We start from the raw sequence: 12,032 nt of genomic DNA, 5'->3' as shown, positions 1-12,032 counted from the left end.
CACACTGACTCACCACAATGTACCCCATGTCTCACTTGCCACTGACCCCAGTCCCCGACCCCAAGCCCCAATCCATGCCTCAGCGTGGACCACAGAAGAATTTCTCTTTTATTTGGGATCCAAGCCCCCTGGCCCCCAGTGCCCATCCAATAAACTGTGGCCAAGCTAGACAGTCACCCTGAGCAAAGAAAGATGGGACCAGATAAGCAGGCACCTGGGTTTAAGATGCCAGCAGGAAAAAGTGGATGCCAAACAGAAGGCAGTGCTGCAACAAGTGCTTGGGCACCCCCAAATTCCTGCCTGTGGCTAGGAGACCTCCATCAGGGCTCTAGGCCTCCCGGACCCGGCCCAAGAGACCAGCATTCTCCTGGCGAAGGGCTCGGTAGTCCTCACAGATCTTCTCCAGGTTGCTCAGCGTCTTCTTGCCCATCTCTGTCTCAATCTAAGACAACATGATGCACACATCTTCAGCATGCAGGGCCCATTTTCCAGCCCCTACTGGCTGCCCCTCTACTGTGTTACTCTGCTCCTCCCACCCCTGGAACAGTGGCCTGTCCCTTCCCATCACCAGGCCATTGTGTATGTCCTTCCCTCCGCCTAAAGTCACAGCTTCTGCCATGGGTTCTGGGAGGTGGGAGGTAGAGCCTCAAGCTAGAAGCCAGGGCTCAGAGTAGACAACTGGCTAGCTCCAGGTCCCAGGCACTAAGGCTGAGCCTCTAGCTGCAAGCTGTCTGGTTTCACGGACTCTCACTGTAAAACAAGGAGCTACCCCCTGGCCGGCCTCCATTCCCCTTCCCAGATCTCACCTGCTCCTCAAGGTCTCGAACTTCCCTCATAATAGTGCCTGTGTCCTCAATGGTCTGGATGAGCTGACTGCAATTCTGGAGACAAGAATACAAGGCTTGCACCTGTGCTAGCCCTCTACAGCCAGCCCACCAGGAACATGGCTCCCCTCACCTCATGCAGGGCGGCTAGGTATTTGTAAGCTTTCCGAACAGCATCATCCTTCTTGGCATCCTGAAAAGAGAGAAGGGACCGCAAACGTGTCAGCAAGCCATTCCGGCTTTTTCCACTACTCCATCCCCCTACAGAGCCATCCTCTACTACCTACCACTTTACCTCTACCCTCCACAGAGCAAAGCCAGGCCCAAGCAACAGGCACCAGTGCTCAGGCCCACCCCTCCCCTCCCCCAGGCCAGCCTGCTTCCTACCTTGAACACGAGCTCATCAGTCACTGCAAATGTCCGGTCCAGCTTCCCAGAGAGAGAGTTGATTTCCTTCTGAAGTTCCTTTGTGTCCGATAAGATCTGGCAGAAACCAGGGTAGCCATCAGTCCATGTCTGGGGGCATGGTAGCTGGCCAGGGATGGTACTCATGTGCCTGTACTTACATCCAGTCAGGGCCTGTGTCACTGTGTTGGGGTGGCTGGGGTAGACTGTATGTGACTATTATATGTTGGGGTGTGCTGGAGCAGTTCTACCTATCAGAGACCATATAGTCCCTATATAACTACCCTATTCCTGTCTGCCCACATGATCCACCCATCAGAGCCACAGTGGCACACCTTAGTGATCTCTTCCTTCTGCTTCCGGATGTTGCCCACAATCTCCAGGATGCGCTGGGTATAGGCCAGCCGGGACACATCTTTTGGCAGAGTCTCCAGCTCTGACACCTAGACAGGAACATGGCAGGCATGAGCCCAAGCCCCACACCTCACCCACCATGACAACCTGGGGCCCTAAAATCGGCCTTACCAGCTGCTTATAGACCTCCTCCTTCCTGCGAGCCTCTTCTGCAGCTGCTCGAACACTCTGGTGCAGCTCCTGGATTTCTGCCAGCCGTCGAGATGATTCCAGCTGCCGGGAACCCATAGACAGAAGGCAGTGAGCAGAGCTTAGAGACCGCCCCCCAATGGAAGCAGTACATCTCCACTCACAGCCCAGGACTCTGCCACCTACCTCCCTGCAGTCCTGGAGTTTTCGGAGGTGGCGGTATTCGGCAAGAAGCGGGACTCGATGTTTCTCCCACTGACTTGCTAGGTGAATAACCCGCTGGGCACTACTCTCCACCACGTGCTGGCAGGAGTCAGGGAGTATGTCAAAACAGGCTGGATCCATCCACCCCGCCCTTCTCAGCCCAAGCCCAATCCCAGCCCACCTGCAGCTTGGCGAGGTTGGCAGCCCCGTCAGGCAGCAATTCCACCGCCCTGCTCTTCAAGCGTAGGGCCTGCTCCTGCTCAGCCACACTGAGTTCACTTTGTCGACACTCGGTTTCCACCTGGTATACTCACAGCCAAGCTCCCAGTCATATACACAGTTCATCATCCTAGTGAGCCCATTATGGCCCTGGCCCAGCTCAAGGCCTTACAGAGCACCCCATGGCCTCTACCTACTCCAGGCCTCTGGATCTTCAGCTCCATACCGACAGCCAGAAGCCCTGAGAAGCCCTGCAAGTCCCTGCCCATACAGACCCATCTTGCTCCACTGATGCCCATAGCTGCTATGTCCCCCTACAAAGCCTGACTGGTACCCAAATGTGCCTCTAACCCCTATAGGTCCACCAAGCCATCAATCCAACATCTTTCTTTGCCTCACAAGTTCTCCCGAACCTTCAATAACACCAGAGGTCCCTAGCATCCTCCATCAACAAGTCTGGCATCTATAGACCTCTACGGAGCATCTCTCAAGGCCCTAGTTCGGACCTGATCCAGCCCAAGTCCCTCTCCCAGCCCCTCACCTGCATAAGGTTCATTCCCAGGGTCTTCATATCAGCTTCAACCTCCTCAATGTTGTGGTTCACACTTGCCAGCTGCTCCCGGAGAGACTCTAACTCCTGCTCTTGAGCTGCCCGTGTGTCCTGGGAAGCACAGGCCAGTCTAGGTGGAGCTACCAAGTCCAGAAGACAGGCAATAGCCCAGCTACACTGACTGACTCACACACATCCACACACACATCCTCTCTCTCTCTCTCTCTCTCTCTCTCTCTCTCTCTCTCTCTCTCTCTCTCTGTGTGTGTGTGTGTGTGTGTGTGTGTGTGTGTGTGTCTGTGTGTGTCTGTGTGTGTGTCTGTGTGTGTGTCTCCTTACCTGTTCAGGCCTCTGGGAGGTAGCTGGTATGTCTGGTACCTGGGTGGCCTGGACCTGGGGCTCCTATGGGTAGAAGCAGCAACCTGGTTGTCAGTCACACAAGGTCCTATCCTTCACAGCCTAGCCTTAAACCCCAAAGCACCCTCAAGCACTGTACCCATGTCCGCTCAACCACTGACAGTTTTCAGACTGTGACTACAGCAGAGTAAAGCACCATCTGTAACTGCATGTTAGAGTGGCGACCACAAGGAAACCTCCCTGAGGCTAACCCTGACCACCCCGACCCTCTAACCACCAGGCCATATAACCACCCAGTCCTATAACCACCCCGACCCTGTAGGCACCCCGACCCTATAACCACCCAGGCCAAAATGTCCATGAGAAAGGCCAGGTGTTCCTCTGGGTGGATGTCCAAGAAGAAAAGATGTTCTCAAAGGAAACATGTTAACCAAAGGAAAGCCCAAGGAACAATTGGATTTGTGCTGGGAGCATGGCACACCCCTTACACAAGTCCCATCTATCTGCCCTTTCTCCACTCAAGTCCCAAGAAGCTAGGGGAGCCCTCTGGGCACTCTCTCCCAGTTGGAGAGGGCCTACTCAGTAGCACAGGGAACTTGTATAGAATACAGTGGTGTTAATACATAAGGCAACCCTCAAAGTCAGCCATCAACACAGTCCACTCTGGCCTACCCACCAGATGGAAGGTAAACTTCTCTGAATGGGTGAAGCGGGAGCCTTTGGGGGTACTAGTCTTATCCCTAGCACCCCAGGCCTGTAGCATCTCTCCTAAATCTCGGACTTGTGTCGGGGCTCCAAGTGGACCCCAGCTTTGACGCAGATGTTCAGCCAGCTGTTTGTGCAGTCGCTGCTGTGGAGCCCGGGAATCCTCCTGGAAAGAAAAGACGGGAAGAGGAAGGCATAAGGGCCTGCTGGTTCCTAGAACCCTGCCTTCCCACCAAGGCAGGTCCCTGGCCTATTGGCCTAGGAGCTCCCCAAGGACAGAGAGGTGCCTTTCTCCACAGCTACATCTCTCTACCCGCTCACTCCTCACCCTGCAGAAGAATGTGAGAAGAGAGCAAAGTGAGCCTGGAGCTTTCATATCAGAAGGAGATAGAAAGGATGGTGGGCAGCAAAGACACAAAATGGAGAGTACCAGACCAAATTGGTTCTGAGTTCGGGACAGAGGAAGATAAGTAAAGGAGAGAAGAAAAGAGACCATTTCAGTGGTGAAGGGTACTAAGAAATCATTTCATTCAGTATGAAAATGGCACAATGGTTACATAAAAAATGTTCTTATGAGTAATGACACGTCATCTGGACTAAAGAGGTGAAATTATGTGACAGATTGGGTTGGCTAGGATTTGATCCTTAACATAGAACCTTGTACATGCTAGGTAAGTGTTCTACCATGGAGCTACATCCCAAGCTCTGGGATTTGCTCTAAAATACAAGGGGAAAGTTAAAAGAGAATGGAAGACAGGAATCATTAGAACAATCTAATCTCTCTATATTTATGCTTTAAAATTCCTGCGAATTTAGAGAGGAGACATGCTTGTAGTCCCAGAACTCAGGAGGCTGAGGCAGGGGAATTGTAAATTGTCATACCGGCTTGGGTTACATAGTGAGACTCTCCTAAAAAACCCAAGAGAGGGCAGGGAGAGAGAAAGAAGCAAATGGCAACCAGAGTAGCAGAGATAGATAGAAAGAGACAAAGCAGAAATGGATGGGGCGGGGGGGAGGGGGGACGACACGACGACACAGGTGGAAAAGCAGATATGGGGACAGATAAAGAGGTGGGCAGAGGTGGAGAAAGAAGATGAAGAGGTAGGAGAGGACAAGAAAGGACAGGCAAAACTGAACAGAGAGATGCCGTATACAAATGGAGAGACAGAAAGGGTGAGAAGGAGGGGCAGGGAAACTCCACAACAAGAAAGACAGTAACAGGAGATGGTGCAGACACCTAGAGCCAGAAACCATGAGGATCACTGACAAGGGCAGAGACAGAGACAGAGCTCAGGGACGTGCCCCAGTCCGCACAGGGAATACTCCCGGGTAAAATCCACGCAAGATCACTACCCCACCATCCCATTTTTTTCAGAACAGGAAAGCAGGCAAAGGGGAGAGACTTGCTGCAGGCTCCGTTCTTTCAGGCAGGGAGCCAGGCAGGTGCACACAGAGGACAACAATGAAGAGAGGGACAGAGTGGGGGAAATGAGATGCGGAGAGCTAACAGGAGCCACAGGAAGCAAAAGCCTTGGGACGAGAGCTGAACCCTGGTGGTACCTGGGTTTGGAGGCGGTGTGCCCAGCACACTCGGTCTTCATCTCCTGGGCTATCCCTGTTCACAGGCTGGCAGAGCTGGACGGCATGATGGTCAAGGAGTGAGGCTGCCCTCCGCATCAGCTGGGGCACCTGTGTGGGGGCTGGTAGCAGCAGAGGACTTGCCTGGAACTCCCGTGGCTCTGAAGGCAGAAACAGTGTCAGCCAGCTGCCCCACCGTACACCAGCGCTCATACACACACCTCTCCCCTCGTCACTTAGATCCACACAACTGCAGCCTCACCTCCTCTGGAACTCAGTTCAGACAGAACCAACCTGCTGGAGTGGAATGACTGCTGGAGGCCTGAACCCTGTGGGGAGAGCAGAGTCAGCCTCCGGAATGAGGCCCTAGTGAAAGGGCGCCAACAACCCGAGCAAATGGCTGAGGACAAAGAAGGCAAGGAGGGGTCAAGTCCAGATGGATAGGAGGTGGGGAGCCCACCTGGAGGCGTTGCAGCTTGGGAGTTCGAAGGAGAGGTGGGACCCAGGGCACGGCCAGCTGGTCCCGGATTTGGCTCCCAATGGCCCGAAGGAAAATAGCCGAGTCACCTATGGGGTGAGGGATGGGGGGTAGGGAAGGAGTGACATGCCACAAATCTGAAAGTACTGGGAAGTCAACCATAGCCCCTGATCCCTCGCCTCCAGATACAGATGGATTCAAGTAGCATTCTCAGGCATTCAACAGTTACTGAGCTTAAACTAGGTAGGTAACAGTTACCGGGTTAAACACCACTTCAGGGGAAAAAGTGATAAGGTCCCCATCTTCATGGAGTCAGCAAGATAACAGAAAAGAAACTTCATGAATAGGACCATCTATTCTAAGCAGGAGAGAGAAGGATTGCTAAAAGGGGCCGGAATGTTCCAAAGAGCAGCCAGAGAAAGGCCCTGCTGCGGTAACAGAGCAGAAGCCACAGAGAGTGAAAGATGTATTTAACCTTTTGACATTCTGACATGATGTTATCATCTACAAAGTTCGTGCTCAAGAACAGTGCAATTGAGTCACGCCAAAAAAATCTCCTAACATTTTAAACAGGTTTGCAGTTGTGTGCTGGTTGACATTCACAGCTATCTTCAGCAGCGTGCGCCCCCAGGGTTGGACTCACCTGATACGGAGTTGACTGTGAAGAGATCTGAGAGAAGAATAATCCAGGGACCCAAACACCCTGAGGCTAGACTGTGCCTGGCACATTTAGAGAACACCAAGAACACCCATGTAATGAGAATGGAGTGAGTGAGGATCAGAGGTACAGGAGCTCCTAGCCTCATGCTACTTGCCTGGTATCCATCTGCTCTCTGACCTCGGATCCACCCAATTCTCCTGAAGATACATCCTGCCCCCTACCCTTCCTGCTGCCTCTCTCAGCCCCTATCACCCTGGGAATACAGTCCATTTCCCCAGTCCTGCAGGACCCCATACCTGCAGGCTGGTCTGCATCCTCAGAGGCATCAGTGGGTAGCCGCTCAGCCAAGAAGAGAAGCAGGTCTCGGAGGTCAGGTTCACTGGGATAGAGGAAGTTCTGATAGCCAAGCTCCAAGGGATAGCCCAGGTCCTGGAGGTTAGCAAGTATAACCAGATAATGATGCTGAGGGTGAGAAGGCAAGCCCGCATTTGCCAAGCAGGGAGGAGCCTCCTGCTCTGGGGGCCATGGGACTATCTATCACACCTTCTCTGAGTCTTTCACCTGCCATCACCCTCCCACGTCCCCCCTGCATCACCAAGGCATCCAGGCCTCAGTGACAGCCACAAAGCCATCATAGTCAGGATTGCAAGGTCAAGAAAAGAGATTAAAGCTCAGCAGGCTTGCTGCCAGTGGTGGCGCACGCCTTTAATCCCAGCACTCAGGAGGCAGAGGCAGGCGGATCTCTGTGAGTTCGAGGCCAGCCTGGGCTACAGAGAGAGTTCCCGGACAGACACCAAAACTACACAGAGAAACCCTGTCTCCAGAAACAAAAACAAAAGCAAAGCTCAGCCTTGCTAACTATAACTCAAAATCCAAAGGCCATAAAAGAACACAGGATTTCTGCCCATATGAAAAGAAAGAAACAACTTTAAGAAAAATATAATTAACAAAATCAAAAGAGCAATGACAGTTAGGAAAACAATATCCAGAGTCTTTGAGGAGAATGTCATGAACCTATCTATTATCTACGTACTGCCTAAGAAAGAGAACTGGGGATGTGGGTCAGAGTGCTTGCTTACATGAGCAAGGCCCTGGGTTCCATCCCTGGCACCAATAAAATAATTATCACCATTACCATCATCATCATCACCACCACCAACAGGCAAAAGATCAGCAAACACACAGCTCAGGAAGAAAGGACTATCAAGGGTTCTAGATAGGTTCAAAGACATCCAGACCCTGAAAGCAAACTGCCTAGACTCAAACCCAAGCTTTGATTCTTACCAACTGTGTGACCTCGGGCCAATACTTCTCTGTACTTCACTTTTGTTATGTAAGAAAAAAAATTATACCAAGGCCTAGAGAGATGGCTCAGTGGTTAGGAACACTGGCTGCTCTTCCGAAGGACCTGGGTTCAAATCTCAGCACCCGCATGGCAGCTCATGACCATCTGTAACTTCGGTTGAGGGGGGCGCAATGCCTTCTTCTGACATGCACCAGTACCAGGCACACAAATGGTACATACACATACATGTGGACAAAAGCTGTCATATGCACAGAATAACAAATAAATCTAAATACAAATTTGAAATATTTTTTAAAAAGATACTAAAAGTACTCATCTGAGACAGTTGTCACAAAGTTTAAATGAGTTGTCAGCATGTTACCACAATGCCTGGGCACAGAGTATTGACTCAAAAACCGTCATTATGATATGTATCCATGTATTGTTACAACAGAAGCTGCATTAGAGGCCCATGGCCACACAAGTATAAAAACAACTGGCTTCTATGCTACGTTATTTAGTTGTTTCTTTTTAACGTGACATCGATGATCTAAGAGTTGTGACTGATATAGAAACTCCTTCCAGGAGTGGGCTGTTGTGGTGGTTTGAATAAGAATAGCCCCATAGGTTCATAGATTTGAATGTTTGGTCACCAGGGAATGGTACTATTTGAAAGGACTAGGAGGTGTGGCCTTGTTAGAAGAAATGTGTCACTGGGGTGAGCTTTGAGGTTCCAGAAGCCCAGGCCAACCAAGCCCAGAGTCTCTCTCTCTCTTCCTGCTGCCTTGGGATCCAGACGTAGAATTCTCAGCTACTGCTCCAGCCTGTGTACCGCCATGCTCCCCGCCATGCTGATAATGGACTAAGCCTCCGAACTGTAAGGCAGCCCAATTAAATGCTTTCTCTTATAAGAGTTGCCGTGGTCATGGTGTCTCTTCATAGCAATGGAACACTGACTAAGCAGCCATATACAGTGACAGATGCCAAAACACAGGTGCTTTAGATACAGAAATGGAGACCAGAAGCAAGATACGTAGAGAGGAAGACACCCGAACACACAATGCTGAATTGGAGACCCTTTCTGGTTGCTGCTGGCAAACCATGTCTGCTGAACTAGACAATCACATGTATCTCTTGGCCACCAAGTTCTTTGCCCCACACTGAAATTCACATGAGCCACAATTTCCAGAGGCAGACAGCACTGAGAAGGGAACATCAGAGAAAGCTTCATCCCACCACCTTGGTGCTTCCCACTGAGCATACTCCACACCCAACAGAAGACAGAGCTTCTCTCTTGGAGGGTCATCTTCCAGAACGTGGCCCCAAACAGGGGCAGGCTGATCACTTCATGAGGCCACCAAGTGCCCTAGACAGAAGAATATGAGAACTCCTGACAGCTAGGTGAACCTTAGAGTAATGAGCTATCTAGGCAGAGCCAACGGGGGTACTGCTCAGGTCAAAACTGCGTAAACATTGGTCCAAGGCAAACAGCTGTGATGAGCCTGTCCCCTTTGGTCTGCAAGGAAGTTTTCACTGGCTATTCTAATGGCCTGCCACCATAGCCTAGCAACTTACTGAGTATGCTGGAAGTGTCTACATTCACTCCATAGCAACAGGCTGCTGGGATGCATGCAGCTAAGTGATGCTACCAACTGTTCCTATGGCAACTTAGTTTTTGCTTTTTGAACACTGGAGACTGAATCCAGGACCTCATACATATGAAGTACACACTCTAAAACTGAGCTACACCCTGACTCAGTTTAGCTTTCACACTCATTCAACACAGACAGAAACTGAGGACCAAACGGTTAAAAAGCAGGCCCAAAGTCACCAAGACAGTGAGCTACAAGAAAAGGCAGAACTCTCTCAGCTCTTGACCACAGTAACTAGACACTGCTCTGAAATGGAGGGATGGGCGCTTCACTGAAGAAGTTCTTTATTCCACCTAACAGAGTAGCATTTTTGGAACCAGGAGAGGCAAAATACAATGTAACAATGTTTTCCTTAAACAGAATGCCTTTCTCTGGGGAACCATCCCTTCTCCAGCTCTATGGGATGAAACAGCAGCTAATCCGTCCTACAGGATGTGTCCATATGATCTGGGCAGAACTAAGCAGAGCTTTGTTTAGGAGTATACAACCCAATCGAGGTCTTTCTTCAGCCCTAGTAAGTAGGTAAATGACTACTATGTGACACTGGGGTGAAATCTGGATGCCAAGCTTAAAAGATGGGTGCTGAAGGTAGTCCGAGTGTAAACTGAACCGGCTCACTTACTCCACACTGCCTGCCTTTTATCATCTCCATTTCACGGATAAGGAAACAGGCATGGAAGGGTTAGGGTCACACAGCCAGTATGGGTAGAGCTAGGTGGAGTCCGAACTAGCCACACAGTGTGGCCACGGAGGCGGCAGCTTTAACCATTAATGAATGCTAAGCCACAAAAGAGGGACAGAGAGGAAGGCAAGAGAGTCCAAGAACTTGGTGACCCTGTGAACAGGGAAGGAAGACGATGTGCATACCGGGAGGAGGGCACTCACCATGCAGGCCTGAGCCAGGTTCATGGCCAGGCGGAACCGGGCAGACATGGCTGGTGGCAGCAAGTGACTGAGGCCAGAGCCCACATCAGGATTGATCACTCGAAGGCATCGGACCACAGCCTCTACAACCAGCTCCGTGGTGAAAGCTCGCAGAGTCTGCACTTCTGGGGGGACTGCCCTAAAGAGGAAGGCAGCAGGCTTAAGGAGGAGGAGGAGTTAGGAAAAAAAAAAACAGCCTTCTAGAGAAGGAAGCTCTAGAACCCGGGTGGGGGCAGGGAAGAACCTAGGCTTCAACAGACTCTGGGTGTTAGCAACCATGACTTCTACTTGGTCCTAAAACCTCCGTGAATACAAGTGACCCGAGTTCAGCAAAGTCTCAAACGCCCCTGCACCTCAAAGTTTCAAACCTCTGGGCTCTGCAAAGGTGAAAATGCTCCAAGTGGCATGTCTCCATATTTCTAGGAGAAATGCATGGCAAGGCCTCCTAGATCTACCAGGGTTTGAAAAAACTACACAGTAAGAGGCTGGGGTTTTCAGAAGTCTCAAATGCCAGGGTCCCTGACTAGAAACAAAAATCGGGCACCTTAAATTTTGGCATCCAGGACTTTTAGGGCCCTCAAACAGAGGATTCCTTGTGTGTCAATGGTTTTGTTGTTTTGCTTTGTTCTGTTTTTTTTTTCAAGACAGGGTTTCTCTGTGTAACAGCCCTGGCTGTCCTGGGACTCTCTCTGGAGACCAGGCTGGCCTCGAACTCACAGAGATCTGCCTGGCTCTGCCTCCCCAGTGCTAGGATTAAAGGCGTGCGCCAGCACTACCCGGTGTGTGTGTCAGTATTACCAACTGCTGCTGCAGCCAGAATTTAGGGCCCCGTTGTTTTGAAAAGCCCTGAGTGTTTCAAGAGCTAAAGTCTGAAGATCCTCAAGTATCCAGTTTCAGGGATTCTGGAGACTCTGAGTGCCAGTCCTGGGTTGTAAGCTTCCTGAATCTCAGAGTGCAGGTGTCCTACAGCCTCTAAATATCAGGGTCTCAGCGTATTAGTGTCCAGACCACACATTTCAGGTCTCAGTTCCTAAGGTTCCAGACTTGTAAGGTGTCTGAGTCCTTTGGGCTTACCAAATGTCCAGATCAAAGGGTCTGGGAGATCCATGATGTTAAGGTGTAGGGGGGCTTAGGATCCTGTAAGTTGGGGCCCTTGGGTGCCAAGATCTCGATTTTAAGGTTCCCGGGTAGTGGGGTCCAAGGTTTTGGAGTCCCGGATGTGAGCAATTGGGGGAGAGTGGGAGCTGCGTACTTACGTGCCCGCCTGGCGCAAGGAATGGATGAGGATTCGGTCGGCTTCTTCCATGGTGGAGTCAGTTCTAACTCTGGGGATGGGTCTAGGAGCAGATCAGTGAAAGTGGAGCAATGCTGTAGCAACTGCTCTCCCCGCGCCCAAGGAGGACAGAGCATCACGTGCCACGCAAGGAACATTGGGTAGTGTAGTTCTGAGAGTAATCGCTGTGCAGGCAGGATGCCTGGGGGCGTGGTATGTTGTATACACTCAGCTGAGCACGCAATGGCTGCTGGAAGCTGTAGTTCTTCCACCTGAAGTCCTGTGGACTCCTCCAAGGGAAAAACGAATTGTGCTAGCAGCTGAGGGACAGGACAGAGAAAAATTTCATTTAAGGAGGCGTTCATCTTCCAAGT

At 51.0% G+C, this 12,032-nt stretch overlaps 1 protein-coding gene across 1 annotated transcript; it reads right to left on the bottom strand.

Annotated features, from left to right (window-relative positions):
* Positions 1-87: 87 nt before the first annotated feature.
* On the bottom strand, positions 88-11,815 carry Ccdc22 (coiled-coil domain containing 22). Its single transcript, XM_052749811.1, has 17 exons — positions 11,642-11,815; positions 10,347-10,524; positions 6,821-6,953; positions 5,846-5,952; positions 5,648-5,714; positions 5,368-5,546; positions 3,779-3,973; positions 3,085-3,147; positions 2,737-2,856; positions 2,158-2,277; positions 1,959-2,075; positions 1,755-1,856; positions 1,565-1,672; positions 1,212-1,307; positions 958-1,017; positions 807-881; positions 88-442 (listed from the first exon to the last, which is right to left on the bottom strand). Exons 1-17 carry the CDS (start codon positions 11,689-11,691, stop codon positions 329-331), a joined length of 1,884 nt encoding a protein of 627 aa, XP_052605771.1. The 5' UTR covers positions 11,692-11,815; the 3' UTR covers positions 88-328.
* Between the last annotated feature and the right edge of the window lie 217 nt (positions 11,816-12,032).

This window comes from Peromyscus californicus, unplaced genomic scaffold (genome assembly GCF_007827085.1).
Source record: "Peromyscus californicus insignis strain IS unplaced genomic scaffold, ASM782708v3 Scaffold_10__1_contigs__length_136768540, whole genome shotgun sequence".
NCBI lineage: Eukaryota > Metazoa > Chordata > Mammalia > Rodentia > Cricetidae > Peromyscus > Peromyscus californicus.
This window is presented reverse-complemented; position numbering and strand designations above follow the sequence as displayed.